We start from the raw sequence: 24,109 nt of genomic DNA on the forward strand, positions 1-24,109 counted from the left end.
TGGTCCTGCACCTGTGAGCGTTCTGTGGCCTCCAATGCTCCTGGCCCCTTCGCTCTGTGGCGTACTGCTTCCTCAGCTTGGCCTCAGACTGCCAACAAGCCCCTCTCACTACCTGCACTGGACTACGCTGCCGATAACTTTCAGCGTCTTAGAGCGGTGCTGTCTCGCCGCCACAACTCCTGTCTTGGGCTCTCCTTTGCACTTACCGTGTCTCTCTCTGGACCTCTCAGCTAACTCAGTTTTAAAGTTCCCGGCTCCATGGTAATGAGTCCAACAACTAGACAGCTCATGTTTCTTCTTCCAGTCTGTCTTCTGTGTTAATCGTGGCCTCCTCCTCTTAGTGCCTAAATTGTGTGTGTTTCTAGAATAATAGGGAATAGATTGGTAATACCCTACAAAAGCCTGGGGGATATTTGACTCCTTACAAAAGGGAAATGGGGGATACTGCGTCTCACCCAAGGGTGCCTCATCCCCACTCCCCAAGTCTCTGCCACCCCGGTGGTCCTCCCTCGCGTACCCCAGGACCAGGATCCGAAAGCTTTGGCCTTTCCCTGGCCACCTGGGAGGAGGATATGACTAAAAGACCCCTTTAGATTCCTCACATCACTCAATGCTTTGAGAATATGCAAATTGCTTGTAGGACAGAAATGCTTATCACTGCTTGGGAACTGATATTTAAAAATTCCATCTGCTCGATAAATGTTAAGCATTTTTCTTTGTCATGTTACTATAGAAACTCTAATTTGTCATGAATGGCTTCAATTTGAGTCTGCCTCTCTTTTAGTGCCCATGTCTCAGTGGCCACTATGTGTCGCTCGTCATCAGTGGAGTAACTTTGCTGAAATTCTTGGTGGGCACATGTCATCTAAAGGAAAGGGGTCCCTGTCAAATGAGAGGGATGAAATGGTGTGGCATGAAAGTTGGGGGTTGGGGGGGCAAACAAACTTGTGGCACTAAAATGTCACCCATGCTCATGATGGCAGCTACTTAGGCTCTACCTTACCCTCTAAATGAGATGCCGATTTCAATGAAGATCTGTGTTTCCCATTTGGTGAGTATGCTGTGTCTCTGATCCTGCCACGATTGTTGTATGGTGGATACAGAGCCTAGGGCATACTCGCAAAATGAGATGCTGCAGTGCTCTAAGAAAAAAACGTAATGCCGAACTCAAGCACCCGCCTGCCTATGATTTTATGCATTTGCATTATAAAACAGCCTTTCCAGTAAAGTTTTTTTTTTGTTTTGTTTTGTTTTTAGCAGTGGCGGACCCTTTACTGTTCGTGTTCACTCATGCTGCTTCTACAAGTGGACAGCTACTTAAAATGAAGCACACAAATGATGCCATGAGGAGTCATGGTTACGCAGGGCAATGTGGGAGTGCACAATCTATTTTAATCTGTAGTCTTCTGTTCTTTCACATGATCTGGCTCGCAAATCTCAAGTCTCTCATGGGAACGGACATGTACGATTTATTCTATTCTTCACTATTTAAGGAGTTCCTTAAAACCTATATTGTCGTGCTTTATAAAAGCTGGATTTTAAAACCTATATTGACGTGTTTCATAAAAGCTGGATTTTATTGTTGATTCGTTGAAGAAATCCTAGGCCAATGGACGGACATATGTGCCCAACAGAGTTGAATCTTTTCACCTTTTGACTGCTTTTTCCAAATTAGGTCTAGATGTTACAGTGAGCAGTCTTTCAAAGAACGCAGTACGTGTTTTTGAGGTTGTAGTGGCGTCAAGATTTTATCCATTTTAATCTGTACAGACGTACTTTTTAAAGGGACTAGGTCTTACTTAATTACCATTAATGTGAACACAATAATCACGTTTTTTCCTTTGAAAACTTGCGCAGATAATGTTCTTTCCTTTGTTAAATTGCCCTGAGAAGTCGCCCCGTTTTTACGGAAAGCACTTTTATGCAAGCACGTATTGTCATTTCGTATAACTGTTTTACACAATTATATAGCTCTGTTTAGTTTCTTTATATCCACCATGTCACAGCATTATATTCTAGATGGTTTAATGAATATTGATGCAGACTCATGCCAGCTGTTTTGCGTTGCTTGCATTTCTTTGATTTAATCCAATGTGATAACTTTCTAACACACTTTTTATAGGGCTTCCGGGATGCTTGCGAGAAGGGACCTCTCACGGGTCACAAGATTTCAGGAATACGCTTTGTGCTGGAAGATGGTGCTAGCCACATGGTGGATTCCAATGAAATGTCTTTCATCAGAGCAGGGGAAGGTGCTCTTAAACAAGGTATAACCCCTGGCTAAAGCAAGCTCTACGAGCATGAGTTTGAAGGCTCATGGAAAATAAGTGTGAGTGTGTGTGTGTGTGTGTGTGTGTGTGCGTGTGTCAACGTTTGTTGACTTTGATTTACATTTGAGCTGTTTTGTTGAAAGTGGACAGTAGTGTTTACAGAACAAAAGTCATACATACATCTAGTACAGGTTTTCGCAATGTTTTGCACTGTGCAGTATATTAGCAATGTGTCCTGCCCTCAATACTTGTCAAGAAATACAGAAATGTTATGTTGAGACTGGGATATTGACAAGATGAGAGTATTTCACCATATCCTCGACTCAATTACAAAGTCCTAATGCAATATAGGACCACATTTTTGGCAATTGTTTTGACTGTTGCACGTTTGTTTTAATTCGTTTTAACAGAATGTTATGATTCTGTGGTCACCAGTTAATTCCAATTTAGTTGAAACACTTCATGATTTTATTTTTTTAAATGTTGCATTGTTCCCGAATTTAATCCACCGTTTATGACTTCCTGATTTAAAAAGTAAAAATATGCATGCATGTTTTTTTTTTCTTTCAATAACAATTTTTCCCTTCACCCAGCAATGGAAAAGGCAACCATTTGTGTGCTGGAACCAGTCATGGGCGTGGAGGTTGTATCACCACATGAGTTCCAAGGAGCAGTGATTTCTGGAATTAACCGTCGACATGGAGTAATCACTGGGCAAGATGGAGCTGAGGGTTATGTTACCCTATATGCGGACGTATGTACAGTTTTTAATATTTTACGCATTTGCTCAACCTTTTAATCTCTTTCCTGCTCAGTCTCAGAAATAAGCTGATAAACTGGTACAAATATTATATGGTTAATAACCTTTTGAGCCGAAAGATGGATCAGCACAGCGTTTCACATTGCTATGTTTGCGTCTTGGCCCCCCAGGACTGGAATTTTTTGTGCAAATCCGTATTACGGTTCAAAAGATATAATGGTTGAAGACAAGGGTATTTTTTTCATTCATTTTCACATAGGGAAAATGTCAAATTTTTGCACAAGCACACAGTCCCATCCGCCTGGCAGATTTATACAATTAAGAAACAAGTCGGCACAAAGCACCCAAAGGAAATCCTTTGTTTGTTTGATGCAAATCCATTCAGTAGAAAATTGGTCCAGAGCGCCCCAATAGCCAAAAGGTTAGTCATATCTCCCAAGATGCATTGCTGTTGCCAAGCCTTTTCAGGTCTGAAAGTCTGCCATTTCTCGATTCGAGAATCAAGTTCCGAATTGACATTGGAAAGTGCTCTAAAATGATGAAAAGGGTGTTGGAGAGTTTGGAGGGCAGAGTATGTGGGCAGTTTGAGGAAGGATGATTGGTGAAGGTTCGGGATTTGGCAATGGCGTAGTTTTGTTTTTTAAATACTCAAACTATGATACATTGAGATGTGGTAATCAGTGTGGTTGCTAGTTAGGGGAAGATTTCAAGTTAATTTAGGAAGCTTTTTAAAACGAAATGTGTAAAAAAAAAAAAAAAATTAAAAGAACTTTCTAAATGAACTTAAAATATCTAGGGGGTTGCATTAAGGTGATTTAATGCTCTGCACTTGTGTATTGAGATCGAGCACTGTTTTATTTAACTTTTGTTTTGTGAACATATATTGCATCACTGTGAGACACGCTCATGGCTGGGCCATGGTTACCTTGTGTTTTGTTTTGATTGGATGAGGTTTTCACATGATCTGAAGAAAAGATTCAGTGGTCTCTTCAGCATGGTTCTAGAAGTCAGGCTTTGTACAGAAGTTTTAAAAGTTGATTTCAGGATTGTTTAATGTTTGATTTGTTTGAAGTGTGGATGTGCGGGTTATAAAGGAGGTTAGAGTGTTATTGCCAGGTTTGGGAAAGAGGCAGTGGCATGGAGATAAATCCACGCTATTTTGCATGACTTCTCGATTCGTAAGACGTAACTAACGAAGAGTATACGATGTAAAAAAGGTGAATTATCAACTGATAAAAATAAGATTGAGCTCCTTGTTTATAGAAGCTTATTTTTTTTGTTGAAAAAAGATGCATGGGTATTGGTTCGAGAACTGTTATTCTCGATTCAGATTGTATATTTGTATATTAAATGTTGATGGTGTTGTTACCTTTGTTATGTTTATATTAAAATGAGTTCAGGATTGGGCAATGGTGTACCATAAGCAAAAGGTAAGTTTTGTTTTTTTCCATTACAGCCCTGGAAGAGGGTGCTAGCCAATCATGATGCTTGACTCTGAGGCTGTAGCTTATGGTATAGCCATGTGTTACGATGAGCCTGAGTGCTGCTGGCCAGTGCCCCCTTCCACTGTGCATCCTTCCACTCTCGCTCCTCCCTCACCTTTTAGCACCTGTGTAATTTCCTATATGGGTGCTAAGGCTGTTTAATAAACAGCAAAAATGTCCTTGTGGTCTGTTTCCCTGTTGATGACAATACAGTAGTCAACAGAGAAAATGGATTTCTGGAATTGAGCATGGTGCTGAGGTGCACCGCAAGATAAGTATCTTTTTTTTCTTTCAATTAAAAACCCTCAGCACCTGTGTGGTGCTAAGGGTGTTTAATTAGAAAACAAAATATGACCTTGCTGTGTGGCGATGTGCCATGTTATACTGTGAAAAGTCTGTTTCCATGCTATGAGGTCACAGTTATCAACAGAGAAAATTGATTTCGGGAAGTAGGTTGTGGTTCTGAAGTGCGGCGCAAAGGTACGTTTTTTTCTCCAATTAAAGACCCTTAGCACCTGCATAGGAAACTACATGGCTGTTACTTTGCCATATAATCCACGACAGCAGGCTGAGACTGACGGTAACGGTACCACTGCCTGCGTTAAGGAACCCTTGTTTCATTTGGGCATTTAACTTGGGCGACAGAAGGTTACCGGTAGAGTTTGCCTGTTGCCGTGGTGCTTAAGGTTAAACCCACCACGCCCCAGTTTTGATATATTTTTAACCTCTGTGATGGTTCTGGAAAGAACAATTTTGTGGTCAAGGATGGGATGGAAGGGGGAGGGAGTGGGCGTATGAAAGATAGGTGGAAAGTAGAAAAACATTTTTATGAGCAGTTTCATATTTTTTTGTTTTTTAATTGTCGGGTAAAAACAAAGTTAAAAAACCTACTGGACATTTCCTCTATGCTCCCCCCCAGGCATCCGCAATGACCTAAAAAAGTAATTGGATTCAGTGCTCTTTGCAAATAGTACTTCCTGCAGGTGAAAAAGCCACCTACTGGAGACCTACATTGGCGTGAGGATGTCCAACTCATTGGCGGCAAAGGAGACACCCCATCATTGACACCAGATGAAGTCAATGGGCGAGGTCCTGAGGATGATGCAGCTGGTGGTGGGGTTGGTTCTGCGTCCTCTACTGCCTGTGGTGCTGCAGGTCCAGCGGTGGGCTGCAGGGCACTGCAACCAAGTCAGATTGCCTGTTGACGGAACCTGCTCCTGAAACATTCGTCCACTTGCTGCCATTGGTAAGGAATCAGTTGGTTGACGAATGCTGTGGTGCCCTGGCCTCTGCTCAGGGACCGTAGAGAATCCTCTTCTCTACACCTTGCCACAAAATGTTCACTGTATCTTTTCAACATCCGACAGTGGAGTGTCTTTAGGGACCTTGAAGTACTGCCAGCACAGGGAAGGTGGAAAACTCTTGCAGCGGTACTTCTTGGGTGGAGATGGCTGCTCTACCCATTCAATGTCTTCCAGGTCTTCAGGGACAAGGTTGATCTCTTTATCGCTGCCTCGGGATGATGTGTCTCCAGCTCCAGAAAAAAAAAGATGAAAACATAAAGAATTACAAAAATACTCAAAAAGGGAATAAAAACAAAAGCAAATATAAGACACACCAACAGAAAATTAAGTGCAACAAAGGGGGAACACACAGGAAAAAGGTTTTGTTAGGAAAAAGTGTTCTTTGGACAAATAGGACAGTCAAAGTTTGCACTGTGACCATTTGAATTCGTCTCCAAAGCATAGTATTTATGTGTGATTCGTGATCTGTATATCCATGAACCAACCAGCAATCAAATGTCATACCGTGCACATGCCATTAGGCCAATCCATTTCCAGATTTCTTTTGTACGTGTGAATTGCGTTTCAAAAAGAAATGTTTTTTTTAATATTATGGATTTTTTAATATGTTAAGTGCCAATTTGGTTGTTGATTATATTAGGTGTGGCAATTACTTATTTCTACAAATGTTATGTGTGTGTTTTTCCTTATATGAATACTTTGACAAATCACGATTTGGGAATCCAATGTCGAATTTTAGTGCTGCTCAAATTGAGGTTTGAATCGCAAACTTAAGCAAAATAGTGCAGTTTATTTCTCCGTTTTTATTGAACATTTCCAAAAGACAGTGCAATTATCTATGTTTTTTGTATTGTTCAGATTCTCCCTTCACATAAGATGAAGTTATTGGAAGATTAAGATGCCGTTTTTATTTGGTTGGGTGACTGCGTGGTTCTCCAACTGCAAGAGATGTAGATCATTTTGATTCGAGGATTTCTTATCTATTGTTAATCAATCTACTCTTCCTTGTCCTAGTATTGTCCGAATAATTTGTAACATTTTATAAGATCTTCATTCTTTTTGTGTGGGAGAGGAAACAAGGTAAACTTTGAAAACATTATTTTATCTGGTACTCTATTCACATAGTGTCTCTATTTCCTTTTTTTTTATTCTTGATCTGAAGACTCAAGACATGAAATCTAAACAATATATGAAACTCATGCACATGTGATTGGAGATGAGCGACTAATGAAAATAGGACACATTTTGAAATATGTATGTAATTTGGATGTGCTGAAAAGTAATTTATGTTACTGTATTGCATTTGCAATACCATAAAGTATTGGAACGATTAAGAGGGCTGTTTGGGAATTAAATCTAGATTAGTGATGAGTGGTAAAAATGGACATCAGAAACAGAAAGCAAGGATTTCACACTTTGAGTAGTGTTTTCACTACATGTGAATAATGTTCAGTAAATACAGTGCTTACTAATTTTTATAGATGCTGTTCATGAATCCAGTTCTCGTATCGGCACCCTCCTCGTCTGTCCCAGTACTTTCATAGATTTCAATCTCAGTATTATTTTTTGAAAAAAAGTTTCCTGTTAATAGATAGTCCTTAAAAGGAGTTATGTGTTTTTAATGGGTAGGGTATTTGTATTCATAAATGAAGTATACAGCATTTAATGTTCTCTAGGTCATAGAACCCCACTTTCTCCAGCATGGGGGTTGGCATGGATTCACATGCTCGCGAATATTCCCTGTCGTCATGCCGGGAATCCTTGGTAAAAGAAAAAACAGTTTCACTTTCATTTATGAACTGTATTTCTCCTGTAAACCAATCGCTGAGCTTTGGGTCATAATGCCCCCAGCCAATGACTGCCCTCTCCCTCAGCCCTTTCTCTGGCAGCCATCTTCAGATCTGGTAGCACATAAAGTGGCATTATGACCAAGAAGAGCCACAGAGGGGAAGGAGGGAGGGTTCACATGTGAATCCATGCTACACCCATGCTGGAGAACAACAGTTACAGGTAAGTAACTTGTTCCTTCTCCAGCATGGGGTCTGGCAAGGATTGGCATCCTCATGAATAAGGAATACATAGCAGTACACACATGCACAACCACGGGAGGTGGCAAGTCTCAACAGAAGCAATTACTCTTACCTCTTCACCAGGCTCACCTTCAAGCGAACTGGTTGCGTAGCACTGCTTGGCTGATTCTGGACTTCTCCCTGGAATCCCTGTCGACACAGTAGAATTTTGTGAAGGTGTGCATAGACCTCCACTTAGCAGCCCTGCAGATGTCCAGCAGGGGCACACCAGACAGGAACACCATTGTAGCAGCGATCGCTCTGGTAGAATGGGCTCTCGCACGGCCAGGCAGCAGTCTGTTTGCCAACCGGTGACAATGAGTGATGCAGCCGGAGAGCTACCTGGAGATGGAAGCCTTCCCGTGGTTCACAGAACCAAAGTTCACAAAAAGCTGAGAAGTATTCAGGAAACACTTTGTGCGGGCCACATAAAACTTCAGCGCTTGAGCCACATCTAGCGAGTGCAGAGTCCTTTCAGCCGGGATGAAGGCGTCGGAAAAAACACAGGCAACACCAAGGGTTCGTTGAGTGGAAATTTCGATGGAACCTTGGGCATGAAGGAGGGGTGCATCCGCAGCACCACCCTTGTCTCGTGGAAAGTCAAAAAAGGCTGCTTACAGGACAGGGCTTGGATCTCACCCACCCTCATGGCAGAGGTGATGGCCACGAGGGAAGCTGTCTTCCAAGAAAGGAACTTTGGAGGAGCTTGATGCATAGGCTCAAAGGGGGGGCCCCCATGAGCCTAGTCTGCACCACATTGAGTTCCCATGCCGGGGCAAGCGCCTTCACCTGCGGGAATGATCGGAACAGTCCTTTAATGAACTCCTTCATCAGACGGTGTGACCAAAGAGAAGATTGTCCCGGAGACCTGGTGTAGCGGGAGATAGCTGCCAGATGCACCTTGATGGAGGCGTGTGCCATCCCCAATTTATTCAACGACAACAAGTACGGAAGGACTTGGGGGGTGGGAGGGGCAGAGGGGGCCGTGACTCTCAGAGTGTTAATCTTCTGCGACCAGCACCAAGTCACAAAACGCTTCCATTTGTGCCTGCAGCACTTAAGAGTCGACAAGGCCCTGGCCCTGGCAAGGACCTCCCTGCTGTGCACCGGCAGCTCATACCCGCCGAACTCTAATTCTGCAGGAACCAGGCTTTCAGGTTCAGCGATCCTGGATCGTGGTGCAGGATTGCGCCTTCTTCCCAGGCAAGCAGATCCGCGTCCACTGGTAGTTTGACAGGAGCTGCCGCTGACATGCTGAAAATGTCCAGGTACCAGATCTGCCTCGGCCACACTGGTGCAACGAGGATCATCCTGCACCAACACTGTCTGAGTTGACTGATGACCGTAACAGAGGGAACGCGTACAGGAACAGGCCTTCCCACAGGAAGTAGAACGTGTCCCCATGCTCCCCGGCTGGGGTTACCTGCTGGCAAACCTCTGGCACTTGGTGTTCGCCGCAAATAGATCGATCTGGGGTCTGCCCCACCTGAGGTAGAGGCTGTCCACTTGATCCTGCCGAAGCTCCCACTCGTGGCAAGAGTGCAGCTCCCTGCTGAGACAGTCGGCAACAGTTTTTTTACTTGTGCAAGGTGAAAATGAGAAACATCCATACCAGACCCCAGATAAAACCGATGTTGAGTAGCTCAAGGACAGATATTGATAACAAATGATATGACGCCAGGTATGTTATTACAAAAAAAAGACTGGTATTCTGACACATCAGACTTACACTGTATTGATTGAGCATTCACCGTGATGAGATACTTTAGTATCTTTCTTACTCTGTTCTAAAAACATCATCAGATTGTTTCACCTTAACAGTGCTTCAACTAAAAAATGATACTGAATTTCAAGAGTTTTGTTGAATATTAGATATAGCAAAGAATGTCTGATTCGACTATAAGTCTTGCAATTTTCAAATGCTGCACCTAAAAATCACAAATTATTTGAGGGTTTGGGAATTTGATTATGTGGGGGTCAATTTTTCCTCAAATTTAAGAGCAGATAGCTACATTATATAAACCGTTTTTAAAACAGCAGCTGGGGAGAGTCACTCATTTCACAGCCATGTCCAAATGCCAATCCCTCAACATGATACTCAAGGTGTACAGTACACAGTCAAAAGCAATGGTTAAATGCAGTGCCTCGCTATGGGCTTTTTGTAATACCACTAATTTACAAACAATGGAATATGACGTTTTCAAGAAGCTCTTGTGCCTCCCTAGATCGGCTCCAAACTACGCGACCCATGCGAGTTGAGCCTTAGCTATCTAGAAGAGGAGATGCGATTAGAGTTGGCTATGCACTAGCTACAGATCTGGTCTAATTCGAGGGCAACATTAACTCAAAGTATTATTAAAGAATTGTTACCTCCTAAGAATGGTGCCCTTAGAATCCTGTGACTGCAACACATAAAAGAAAATATATGCACAAGCACGTTTGTCTTCACCCTACATAATGGACAAAACATTGCAAACACATTATAAGGCACTTTTAATTTCTCATAGCAAAGATTCACCCGCTCTGTTATCTCCTCATTGCTAATTCATCTCGTGTAGCCTGGGCTCTTTTGTTATATTTAAGACAGGCACCTTACCTAAGGAATATCTAATTTGGAGATGTTTGTACTTTGTAATCTTTCATTGTTTTAATATGTATGTGTTTTTTCTAATGAAATGTTTTATGGAAGTATTAATTCTGCAATAAATACATTTGACTGACAAATTGCTTGTAATACCAAATTGCTTGTAATACAGTATCTTATTTAAAAGTCTAGTGCGCTGGTGCCATCAGTACGTTTTGATGCTTTTGCTTATCTAGCAACTCTACACGTGTAATCATTAAATTCAGCCTCTTTGTTACATCCACTTTCTTTGCGACTGAGCCTTTTTGTCAGTAGCAACTGCCTGTAAAGTAACAATTTGGAGCTCAGACGCATGTCCGACGGTAGCCGTGCTGGTAAAACTGGCAGGCTGCTGCCAGACTCGTGGGGATTTACCGCCTCCGGACTTGCCAGAATTACCAGGGCATTACAGCCCCAGTGGTCCGGTAATTCTGGAGCCGGCATTCCGGAGAACTCCACGGGAATGAGGGCTGTGGAAACACCGGCACCATGCGGTAATGGTGCCGGTGTTTCCACGTCCGTCTGCGGCTGGTGGCGTATGCCCGCCAAGTCAGACCTGGTGGGTGTAACACCACACGGCCAGAAAACTCGTAGTTAGCCAGTCCGGAAAAAGGTGCCGGTACGGTTTTACCGTCACCATTAAATCCGGACCGGCTAACTTGTAATGAGGCCCATTGTGTTTTAACCAGGAAGAACAAGCACCCAAATGATTGACGTCTGCATTCATTATCTTTCTGAACACAGACAAAACATTACAGGCAGAACAATTTCAAACAATGGTATGGTATGGGAATGGTTTGGGTATATAAGCCAATGAATCAACGGCCATGATTGGCTGCCTTAGTAATATTCTGTTTATTTCTAATGCCTTGCAAAGTCTGTGTAAGCCTCAGCACTGTAAATACCTACACGGTGGGGACAGGAGCAGTATTAAAGCTTTTTAACATAACATGACACCTAGAATATCCTGGTGATGGATGGATCCTCTGTAATAGAGCACTGGTTCGTGAATACCCATGAACTGACTGCCGCTGTTTTTCAAAGGATCTCAGTTGTGGCGTAGGGACATATTACTACCGGGTGTAAGTGATGTGATGTGGTCAAAATAAATTTGTGCCAAAGGGCTTGCTAGAGCATCAGAAAATAAAGGCTCTGAAACCCAAATGTTAGTGCCCCATATCTTTTTACAATTGGCCAGATTCAGAAGATTCCTGCATTGATCTGTTACCACACAGAACGCCTATTGCTGTGCTACATTAGCATGTGGGACATGTCCCATTTGATGTGAGGGGAACCTTCTCAGCAATGTCACGGCTGCACATTAGCTTGGGGAAAAATGGGTTTTAAACCAACGTCAAGCTTTCATGTTGCCCAGCAACAGTTCTGCACAGTTTTACAGTCAGCAGGCCTCTGCTCCTGCAGTTATTATCTACACATTCAGCATGACCCAATGTCAACATGTGCTTAGATACAGATTATTCTTGTCTTGGCACAAGATTACTCGCCATTTAAATAGGGTATTTTTCAGACGATTTCACTTTTTTTGTGTAGAATGGAAGGAATTCTCATATCAAGGCTCTTGCTTACAGTGGGAGAGGGGTGAGTGGCGAATACTTGACCGTTTACTTTCATTTTAACTGCCACTACTGAAGCAGAGTGGGACACCCCTCTTGCATGCAGCAGTGAGCGAAATAATAGTACAATGCATTTGTAGGCAAGCTGAGCAGCTATTGTTTATTGACTAAAGCTGCCCAAGTCGAACTTTATGAGGGAGGTCTTTCAGAATTCCACGGTGAGCGGTTCAGAAGACCAGTGCAAGAGGCTTTGCACAGCATGTCCACTATGACAGTCTAACGGCCTCATTACAAGTTTGTTGGTAAATGGTAAAGTTGGCGGTAACTCTGTTACCGCCAACTTTACCACTACGCCAAATTACAAGTTTGGGCCTGGAATGTAGGATTTGCCTCCAGGAAAATCTTAGAGGTAAACCCTCCAACTCGCCGCCTAAAAATCGGCAGAATCACAGGAATTCCGCCAAAAAAGCTCCATTGAGTCCAATCGACTTAAATTAAAAAGGGAATTACACCACCAATTGTAATCCAGTGGAAATTCCACCAGATCAAGTGGCGGTAACGGTAATTCATTTGGGCGGTATTCCGGCGGATTTACTGCCGGGATTCCCCCCAACTCGTAATGAGGCCCTTACTCTTTCAGTAATAATGGAGCAGAGCAGTCTGGCTTCACTCTTAGAAGAAAATAAGTGTACTGTTATCAATGAACAGTTAGTCCCACACAAGCACACAACAATATGTACTACACATAATATATCAAAAATATGCATACTATGTATTACTGTCACTATTGTGCCACTGGCGCACCAATTGGCACCCATCATGGACTATTTGGGACGCAATTGTTTCCGTAATACTCCCTGAACAACACCTATTCATATTATTGTCTTTACTTTCCATTTACAAGGCTTTGGAACGTTCATATTTACTTTTACAAACTACATGTCCCATAATGCACCTTGTGGTGGTTCCCATTTCCTGGCTATTCCTATACAGCAGTTCTAGCACTACAATACCCAGAAGCCTTAGAGAACAGTGCAGCTTTCACTTTTCCAGGACTAGAGAAGGTCGGAGGCCAATTACATTCAGGTGTGCTGCTCCAGGTGCTACTAATTAGCCTACTTCAGCAAAGGGCAGCTCAGTATTTAAGCAGCTGCCTGCAGGAGCACAGGCCTCTTGCATTGAGCTTTCTACCAGCCCTTTGTTGCTTTGTCCCTTGGATATTTGCTGTGTCCTGTGGCTTCCAGTTCCTGCTCTTGTTCCAGAGCCCTGTGCTTCCTGCCTTGCTGGCCTGCTTCTCAGCCCTCCCTCCCCTGCCTTTTGCTTGCACCTCTGTGCCTTCCATACTGCAGCCCTCTGTTCCCTGGCTACAGCCCCCTTGCTCTCTTCCTTGTTTGCAGCCTACTGTTCCCTGGCTACAGCCCCCTTGCTCTCTTCCTTGCCTGCAGCCCTCTGTCCATGATTCCTGTCCTTGTGTTCCTTGAGTCTTCAGTCCTCCCCTTTGGTTTTCCACTTCAGTTATACTGTTTCCTTAATTTCCCTCTGTTAGCCTTCTCTTGTCTTTCCAGCCCTGAGTTACTGTTCTTGATTCTCGTGTACAGTTTCCGGTCTCCATTCCCTACATTTAGATACTAGGTTTCTGCGCTTCCATTCTTCCGGTTTCTCTGTTCTGAACCTTGTTCTCTTTGACTTCCTTTTGCCTGGATATTTCTGTTCTTGTCTTCACTTGTGTTATATGTAAATCCTATGTATAGACCTTGACTGTTTGATTCCAGCAGGCAATCTTTGCCCCTTCCCTTGTCGCGTTTCAGTGTTGTACTTCGTGCCATTGTTTACAGTGTACTGGTTCCTGTTTCAGGAAGCAGTCATTGTTCGCTTCCTGCTGTACCTGTACAGGCTCCAGTCTTGTGAGTACCATTACCTTGTTCGTGCCTTAGGGTTCAGGTACAGACACGCACTGCTGTTGCTCCCAGCCATGAGCATTCAGAGTGGGCCCCTGTAATAGCATTCTGTGCAGAAGGCTGGAGTTTCCAAAGGTCTGTGGAACACTCTTTCCCCATTCTGCGTACACCCCAAGAGGGAACCCAGCGTGTTTGTATCTTTGTATTCCCTGCCCCTTTTTGTTAACAGCCTCTGTTGCCTATCCTTTCTTATCTACAGGACTCCTTGTAGTCCAGCTCCTTGTGTGCCTTTCTTCCTTTAGCTTAGTTGGCACGCCTCTAACCTCAGGCCCTTCCTGAAAATTATAAGCATTGAATTAGGTAAATACAGTTCAAATAAGTAATACCAGTAAGTAAAGAGAGTACAGAGTATATGTCAAAAAAGTTGAGGGTTTAAGTAAACTCAACTCCCTCCTAAGACAAGTGTGTTGAGGAAGAATTTTATTTTTGTAGTTTTTCTGTTTCATTCAATGTCCTTACCGTGTGACTCTGGACGTTTTTTGGTGAGTGAGGTCTCCTTATTTTGTTTTGCAGCTATAGTTATTTTTAAGGCTACTAGTGCTGCCCATTGAAGCATGTTGTGTAGCACCGCTACCTCCCCTTACGGACAATGTTGCAGGGCAATCTTGTTTCCTCTTGTTTTTTTACTTTACATCAATTTTTCATTGTACTCGGTGTAGCCCAGTGTTAGTGCACATTCCATTTCTAGGGTTCTCTTGACCTGCTTTGTGGGTCCGTAACCTTTTTGATGCCCTCCTTGGTTCTTCATTTGTGCATTTTTGGTTGCCTCCAAACGTTGAACCCATCATGAGACATTTCTTTAATGGCTGGCTGACCCGCCCTGCCCCCTTGTGGTGTTTTCTCCATTGCTGCTTGTGGCAGATAGGCCGTCGTCTTGACTACCCGGTTTATTCCTCTTTACTGTCATCACTGGTCGAGGGTTCAAGGGTTCAAGTCCCTTGGTACCAAAGCTCTTCTCCAGAGCTGTAAAGCAACACCCACATTTACTGCCTTCTCCCGCCACTCAGACTTAATTTGCAGTGTGTACTTTTTTGGATCCTGGAGTTCTGGTGTGGAGGAGTAGTAGCATTACTATTGACAATCTTTTGAGCCACTTGCATATGCAAGTAAGCTCAGTACACAATCATTATTTTTGATAGTTATATGTGTCAGCACAACAGCATGCAACCGAGTTCATACGCAACGTGTCAGCCATGGCCGGCCTGCACAATCTTTTCATTATGGGAACAAGTCATAATTCACCTTTACATGAACAAGGAACACTCTCATAACATTTACCATAATTTTTAGTGCTGAGCAAAATATATTTTACTTTATTATTCTGTCTATACCGTTCCTTTAACATTCACCTTTTTTTTTTTAATTTTATTTTTGTTAAGCATATCAACATACAAGGGATGCCAGATGAGACCTGGTGAAAACCATAAAAAACCAGTAGGAGAATGCTAAACTTTAATTCGCAACCCTAACCCCCCTTCCTCACCTCCCCCCTGCTCATAACCTTACCAGGCCCAACCAAGTGTTGGGTACAGATAGCCTTGAAAAGAAACAAGGACATAGACCAGACGATCTATAACAACTGACATAGTGAGGTCGAGAGTCAAAACAAGGAGTAAGGCAGGGTACACTTGACAAGTAATTCGAGAAAAGTTGCTGTGGCTCTTTCGACGCCGGGGAGCTACAACTTCAAAGCATCACATTCATCACTCAGGAGAACAACAGACCAGTTCAACAGAAAAGCGTCCACTTTGTTATTGGTAATTGCTGATAGTTTGTCGTATGTTTAAATGGCCCATAGCTTTGTAAAACACTCAGCTTTGGAGGGAGTGGAGGAGCTTTTCCATTTCTGGGCGAGGGCCAACCTCCCGGCTCTCAGCATCACCTCGGCCACCCTTGGAAAGGCGTTCACATCAGAGTCCGGGGTTGGCGTGCCCAAGAGAATCTCCAAGGGGTGTAGGGAAGGCCCTGTGCCCAACGATCCCCTTGATCCAACTAAGTAGCTCAGACCATGTGGTACCAGATCCCACGCTGCATGCACTTCCTAGGACAGAGAGGGGATGTACCCACAAACATCTTGGACAAGGTAGCTGGAGGACGGTGCCAGCAGTGCAACATCTTGAAGCTATGTTCCATAGCCGAGGTGTACAGTGAGCCCGACCAGATGGGCCTAAAGATCGCTCTCCATGTATGCTCTTCGAGAGCCATCCCCAGCCTCTCCTCCCAGACCCGCCTGAAGGGCTGCCTATCCTCTAGGTTTGCCATAATTAGAGTTTTATAGATTCTAGAGAGAGAGAGAGAGCCCTTCCTAGAAGTGGAATCCACCATAATTTTCTCAAAAGGTGTAAGGGGGCGGGAGGAGTCAGCGATCCATCTGGGGTGAGTAAAGATCCCCTTAAGGCGAAGGTATTCAAATGCAGTGGGTGGATTGTCCCCCATTGCTTCGGACAGTTGGCCATATTGAATAAAGGTACCCTGATGGAAGAGTTGGGCTGCCCTCTTCAGGCCCATGTCCGACCATGAATGGGTATCACGGAATCCCTTAGCCCCTAGGTTGACGGGGGACCCCCACAGGGAGGTCGGGGGGGATGCCCAGGAGGACAATAGCTTATTCTCCTTCTCTCCTTTCCAAGAAGTCCATAGAACAACCAGGGTTGGGTGTGTTCTGGGATGGACAGGGAGGGTTTTGGGAGGGGCCCAAAGGAGATCTCTAACTTTTTTAGGGTGGGAGTGAATGTCTTCAATATAGGTCCATTAAGTGCCCATGTCAACCCTCATATGCTCCAACAGCACTCGGAGCTGGGCTGCTTTATGATATAACCTAAAGTCAGGGAGTCCAAATCCCCCATGAGATTTCGGTAGGGTTAAGGTTGAGTGCTTAACTCTTGCCCTTTTGCCAACCCAGATGAAGCGCTAAACTCGAGCATGCAGAGTCGTAAAGAAGGCTTCCGGGAGGGGAATAGGAAGGGCTGAGAAGAGGTAGAGGAGGTGGGGTAAAACATTAATTTTAACCGTGACCATACGGCCAAGCCATGAGAGGGTTAGGGGCACAACTAATCTTTGCCATGATGGGGGGGAAATTGGACTCAAATAGCGTTCTTAGGTCTCTAGGGATGGATACTCCAAGGTAGGGGGTGGCCCCACATTCTATTCTCATTCCCTTCAGTTCACACTTTCCTCTGGTTTCATAGTCCTTATCCCCCATAGGCATTATGCATGACTTAGATAAGTTAATCTTGAGACCAGAGAAGACCCCAAAGGTATGAATTAGATCAAGTAGGCGTGGGAGAGAGTGGCAGAGATTGGTCAAGTAGGCCAAGATGTCGTTGTCAAAGAGCGACAGTTTGAAATCATGCTCACCACACTGAACTCCGGAAATTCTGTGGTCTGACCTAATAGCAATGGCCAGGGGCTCCATCGCCAAGGCGTATAGGAGGGGAGAAACAGGGAACCCCTGATGGGTACTTCTAGACACGAGTAGGGATGTTGAAACGGTGCCACTGACCAAAACCCTTGCTGAGGGGCCGTTATACAAGGTTCAGATCCAGCCACGGAATCTATCTCCCATGCCCATTTTTTGAAGGACTTTACCCATGTAAGGCCATTCGACCCGGATGAAGGACTTTTCCGATTCCAACAAGAGAAGGTAGGCCTCCAGGTCGCGGTTTGACACCTTGTGCATGAGGTCCAGGGTCTTTCTTATATTATCTGCCCCTTGTATACCGGGGATAAAGCCAACCTGGTCTCTGTGTACCAAGTACGGGAGGTGTTTAGCTAGTCTGTTGGCCAGGATCTTGACGTCTGTATTCAGGAGTGAGATGGGGCGATAGGATTGGCACTGGGCGGGGTCTTTTCCCTCCTTAGGAATCACCACTATAAGGGCCGACATCATTGAATGGTGGAGGGCTCCCGTTTGAAGGGCAGCATTAAACATTTTAGACATGAACGGGGGCAGGGCAGAACGGAAAGATTTATAAAAGTGAACCGTGAATCGATCGTCTCCTATGGTGGTCCCTCCCTTCAAAGAGGAAATAGTGTCTATTATCTCCTGTGGCGTAATGTGGAGATCGAGGGGGTCAGCAACCTCGGGGGGGCGGGGGGGCGGGGAATGGGCAAAGAGTCTAAGAAGTGGTCAATGTTGGTACCGTCCCCCAAGTATCCTGACGTGTACAGGCGCTCGTAATATTGGGGGAATTGCTCCACAATTGAGGCATTGTTTGTGAATTTCTCCCCCTCGGGAGAACGGATGGAGTGTACTCTCCTATTGTTTCTACGTTTTCTCAACCTCCAGGCTAATATCTTATCCGCCTTTTCCCCTTTCTCCATATATTTCTGTTTTAGGAAGGCCAGTTTCCTTTCCGTCTGGCCAACTAGGAGAGCTGCCAGTTTTGTCCTAAGCAGTTGAAGTTCCTCCCACTTACCCGGGAACATTTGAGATTTTAACTTTCCCCTTGGTTGGATGGCTCTTATTTCCTCCTGCAGCTTTTTCTCCTCACTTTCCCTCTCCCTCTTCCTCCTCGAGCCCATCTCCATGAGAACACCCTTGATTGTTGCTTTGAAAGTGTCCCAGTCCCCCATTACGTCCACTTCCCCATTATCATTAAAAGCAAATAACTCTTCTATGGCAGCTAAGAGGGTCTGGGCCAGTTCTTTATCCTGCAGCAGGAGGTCGTTGCACGACCAGCGTGATCTGTCAGGGGGGGGCAGAGGGCCGCCTATGTGGGCCTTGACCATATCGTGGTCAGACCACGGGATAGATTTGACGCTGAAATCGGAAATGTGCACTCAGAGTGAGATGTCAATTAGGATGTAATCTATCCTGGAGAAAGTTGCATGGGGGCTGGAGTAGAATGTGAAATACGGGTCATGTCCCTGCTTTGGCGTGTGTGTCGGCCAAGCCCAATTCCCCATTAACCCTTGGAATGTGGCAGCCGGCTTCCTCTGGATGTGTGTATCAGTATGTGGGTTCGCCGACCTCCTATCTCTATCCGGATTGAGAACCATGTTAAAATCCCCTCCCACCAGTAGGACACCCTCTGTAAAGGCCATCATTTTCTTTAATTTCCTCCCAGAAGAGGTCATGAGCCTCATTAGAGGCATATATACAAACTGCTGTAAGCAACATTCCCCTCAATTCCCCCTTAACCATGATATACCGCCCCTCAGGGTTGGAGCGATGGGCTTTCGGTGAAAAATGAGCTTTGGGAGACACTAAGAGCGCAACCCCCCGTTTCTTTGCTGTATATGGTGAGTAGAATGTGTGCTGTATGGTATGAGTTCTAAGCTTCCGCTCCTCCCACTTAACCCAGTGTGTCGCCTGTATAAAAGGAAGTGTAGTTGGAGTCTATTGAATTCTCTCACTACCATAGCCCATTTGGTAGGGGAGTTTAACCCACACGTGCTTAGTGACCCCACAGTCAGTGCGTAAGTCGAATCATCCATCAGGGGGCATGAACACCCCCTAAGGCTCCATTTAGTAAACACATAATACTTCTCTCAACGGCTTGCTTCCATGGACAACAGTAGCACCCAAAAAAACATGTACCCTCATAGAACTATCTATAGCTTGGTAATAGAAAAGCACAACTCATATGAATAAACCAGAACAGAGCTTCCCACATCCCACCCCCCACCAGCCTGAGTGCCTGGGCTACGGGCGACGCAAACATTGTTGCTCGGCCAGGCCACCTGCGTCTCCCCCCTCCGGCCAACCAAACTCAACATCAACAAGAGCCCCCCCCCCAGCACTTAACACAGAGAGTGTCATCAGAGCCCTCCTCCCACCTCGGCCGAGGCCCGCGATGAGGGAGGAAAGTGAACAAGCAAGATTATAATTTCTTCAACAAGAAAGACTTAAAGGATCAAGACAGCAAGGACCCACAAAAGTTAACACGCTAACCAGGACCGGTCGGAGACCTCAAACCCAGTAAGGTAGTTCGGGCCGCGGCCAGAACCTCATCAGTCATTAGAAGATCTTGGAGAATCTGGGGCAACCCTTCTAAATTTTCTGTGGCTTCGAACCTTGCATCTCTCTGTGGAATCCTTAGTCTTTCGGGGTCCGGTTAATTCTCTCTCCCGACTGACCCCAGCAGGCTCCGTACCGGGGTCACTCAGAAGTTCCTGTGAAACTCTATCGTCCTCCATGACCAAAGCATATTTGTATCCCTCCAGTTCAAAAGAGTGCGAGAAGGGGTATCCCCATCTGTACCGCGCCCCCTTAGATTGTAACATTTTTGTCAGGGGGGTGCAGAGTCGGGGTCTTGCTATGGTAAAAGCTAACAAGTCTTGATAAATCGAGATCTTCACGTCTTCCCAACTTATCAAGCCTTTTCTCCATGCCAGTTCCAAGATTTTACTCTTTTCTGAGAAATAGTGAAACCTCACAAGAATAGATCTGGGACCCCTGTTGGAGGCGCCCGCCCTGTGCGCTCTGTCAATCATTGGTTCATTAGTATTCGCCTCGTCGAAAAGTGACCTAATGACAGCATTGACAGCTTTGATGATGTCTGACTGTGTCTCGCCTTCTCTCTCTCCGGAAAGCCCAGGAATCGGAGGTTACAACGGCGCTCCCTATTTTCTAAGTCGCCGAACTTCAGGGTGAACTTCTCCTCCCTTCTTTCCAGTTCCGCCAGACGCATATCGAACTGAGTCTCCAGTAGTTCGATTGAACCCGATCGTCGATAGTATCCACCTTCTTGTCGACGGTGTCTAGCCTTATACCAATGTCAGCTCTAAAGCCACACATTTCTTCCAGGAGGACTGTCATGCCCTTGGCGATTGAGTTAGCGTCCAGCGGTTCAGGCTGTGATGGAGCTGCCATGTTGGGGGGTAGTGGGTGGCGGGATGGCATATGACGGAATTTCTGAAGTGAGTCAGCCCAGTCCATGGAGACAACAGTGGTGCAGGGAGTCAGACCAGGCCGTTTACGGGGTGCAGCCGGGAGAGGCCCCTACAGGTCACTAGCGGAGGTAAAGCGAGATGCCCAAAAGCAGGATTCCACCAGCGAAGCAGCCAAAGTCGGGGGGCAAATGGGAAAGTCGCCTCTACGCTATTATGCGGCGCAACAAGTAGTTTCCTCCTCTCAGGACTCTTGAGAGGGGAGTGCACAGGGATACCACCCCCTCCAGCCACATAGGTTCTTGTGTGAGTATGGCTGAGTAATGGGGTTCCACCAGGGATCTGGGAGTGAGTAAGGAAGTGAAGATGCTAAGGGGCCAGTCCCCGTGGACTGAGGCTGGAAAGGAAAAGTTGTGCAGGCCAAATATGAGAGCAGAGGTACGGGCTCCTCAAATCCTATAAAATACAATCCAGAAGCTCGCTGGACACCAGCCGGCCCCAGGGCGGCAACGAGGCACTTCTGCCGTGATGGAGGCACTAGGCCCCTGTGTATTGTCCTCCTAAAGGGACCTCCAAACGCCTCAGGTACAGCAGTGAGCGGGCGCCTGGGCTCCAAGCCCCTCCCCTCCCTGGAGGCAGATGTTGAGCTGACTGAAAGGGCCCCTCAGGGCAGTGAAGGGAGGGGGCCTGGAATACTATCCTTGCGTCCAGTGGGGGCCCACGGCACCTTGATGCAGTGTCTCTCTTCTCCTGAGGCCAGAGCTCCCAAGGCCCAGGGCAACCCAGGCGCCCACCGCAGGTGTGATGGAGATCAGTGGGGGCCGGCTAGCGAAGGGCTCCCCCACTGGGCAGGAGTCGCTGCAAGGCTCTGACAGCGGAGGGGGGCCGCAGCCGCAGAATCATGGGCCAACGGAGCACCGCCCGCCACAAGTGCAGGGGGACACGGAGCGAAGTGCAAGCCAGCGGCAGCTCCGTCCCGCACAGCCTCCGCTCTCCCAGGCCAGAAACAGAGAGCAGGTTCGGCATCAAGGGGTGATATAGGACCCCTCAGCCCCCAGCTAAGGGGAGGATGATTCAGCAGGCGCGAGCAGACTGAAGGCCACAGAGACCTCCCCCCTCCACGTCGTCTGCCTGGTAGTCATGGAGCCGCGGACAGGAGATGGGAACACACACACTCCCTGCAGCAAACGGGCGCGGATCTCAGGTCACGCACCACCTAAAAAGTCCGGAGTTCGTCTCGTCTGGTGCTCGGGGGGCTCATACAGCTTCTGGGGGGGGGTCTGGCTCTCTCCCCTGGAGGGCTCAATTCCCTTTTTTCAATGCCCAAGGGTGGAGACCGACTGAGATGCGTCAGAGCATCTCGGCGCCCCCTGGTGGCTCCAACATTCACCTTTTTAAATGGCCTACTCTTGTACTAGGCCCCTTCTGGGCTTTTGCTTGGCAATCCCAGAAATATTATTCTAGAATCTCTGTCATAATGTAAAAAGACAGCCACGTAATTAAGCTTGCATATCTTTCTGAATTGCCCTAGCTTGCCCATGAGCAACTAATGCACCCAACACTACAACTTTTTTTCTTATACTCCAGCAAAGCTGCCTTGCAAACACAATTTGTAAATTGTCACAACACTTACATCGTTGTGTCACACCTAACTAGCTTTCAGCCCACAGATTTTGTACTACATGCATCGATGGTGATATCAAAAATTTTCCCCATGGTGCATTCTTCCCTCTGGCTGCAGCTTCTTTTCCCTTCCCCCGACGGTCTTGTTTCTGCAGGCGAGGGCACATTATGTCACTTTACGGATAGGGTTGGGCGCTTTGAAACTTCTATGCTGGCAATTCTGTGCAATACAAAAGCATAATACCATACATAGTTAAAATTCTGCTTTGCATCCATTCAGCATGAATCACTATAGCTAATTCCTTCCACAAAGGAACATTGAACTAATTATCACTGATTTTGCTTTTATGTTTCTGTTTGATTCTGGGAGTCAGCTGGAATTTAGGTATATGCAGTACTGCACATCTACATGTATGTGATTATTGGTTGGGCCACTAGGCCTAGTTTCTAATCATTTAACTCTATTGTTCCCACTGTGTATTTTGGTAGATGTTGCATTGCGCCCCGGTTTATCTGTTCTAAAGGGGCATTGCATGTTGATTCCAGGATATGTGTATGTATTTACCTGTTTGTAGGAATCCCCTTTTCTTCCCTTTCCCTTAACATTTCAAGGTATAGGGTTTTCACCAGCGCTTAGTCCAGACAAAGGCTTTAAGAGTGGGAAAGGTGTGAGTGACCCAAAGTCCATAACTACTTTTAGTTTTGGCTAATAGGTGGCACTAAAGCTCCACCTATAAGCTGAATCTATTGGATTGGACTAGATCTAGGAGGGAGATGTAATCTAAGGAGGGACACACAGCTTGTGGGTGTTTGGCCGTTTACCCATCCATTGGTTGCCCATGGCCATGCTAGTCCCTATTAGGTAGGGACTGCCTGATTGAGCTAGCTCTATCAAGCAGCAACATCAACTTTGCCTGCCATTGTTCTTTACGAACGGTCTTGTGAGAGTTCATGGCTTAATTCCAGTTGTATATATGTAATTTCTGCAATAAACATGTCTTTGCCTTCAGCAACCTGATTTCTAAGCAGTGAAGATTGTTAAAACAGGTATTGGCATGGCCAGATATTTTGGTTTATCTATAGCTATTAGATGGGCATTTGCCAGGCACTGCTGTCATATACCCAGGTACTTGCATTATGTTCCAGCTGTTACCATCTCATGGCCAGGTGGTACCATTAAGGCAGTGCCTGCCAAATTCCTGTCCTTACACAAGCCAAAATTGTTGCCTTTGCCAATTCTTCTCATATATATATTCTGTTCCTGTTGTATCCATTGAGACAGAGACCCCTACTTGTCGAGGAGGTGTGGCAGTGTGGTGGCCCTTGGGAAAGCAGACTCCCCTGCAATTTTGGGATGATGTTTCCAGAGGTCATATAAGGGGAATCCACTGGGAAAGCACACTGCAGCTCTGCCTCCTAGCAAGGACCAGTTACATGGGGATTACAAGTCCCATAATCACTTTGGATGGAGGAAAGATGATCACTACTACTCTCTTGTGATTGTGCTCACTGCCGATGTCAACGGCCTAGAGGACAACCCAAGCGCTAATGTGGCACCTACGCTTGACACAGGCCTTTCAAGGGCTACCTTGAAGATGAGCATGGTCTTT

The 24,109-nt window shown here is 45.6% G+C and overlaps 1 protein-coding gene across 1 annotated transcript in view; it reads left to right on the forward strand.

Moving 5' to 3' along the window:
- GFM1 (G elongation factor mitochondrial 1) overlaps nt 1–24,109 on the forward strand; it is a 572,440-nt gene that overhangs the window by 408,950 nt on the left and 139,381 nt on the right. Inside the window, exons 15-16 of the mRNA XM_069618451.1 lie at nt 2,123–2,267; nt 2,864–3,024. Of these exons, the coding sequence (XP_069474552.1) occupies nt 2,123–2,267; nt 2,864–3,024 (306 nt within the window). The remainder of the gene's footprint in view (nt 1–2,122; nt 2,268–2,863; nt 3,025–24,109) is intronic.

Source organism: Ambystoma mexicanum, chromosome 10, assembly GCF_040938575.1.
Source record: "Ambystoma mexicanum isolate Mex_15411 chromosome 10, UKY_AmexF1_1, whole genome shotgun sequence".
Lineage (NCBI taxonomy): Eukaryota > Metazoa > Chordata > Amphibia > Caudata > Ambystomatidae > Ambystoma > Ambystoma mexicanum.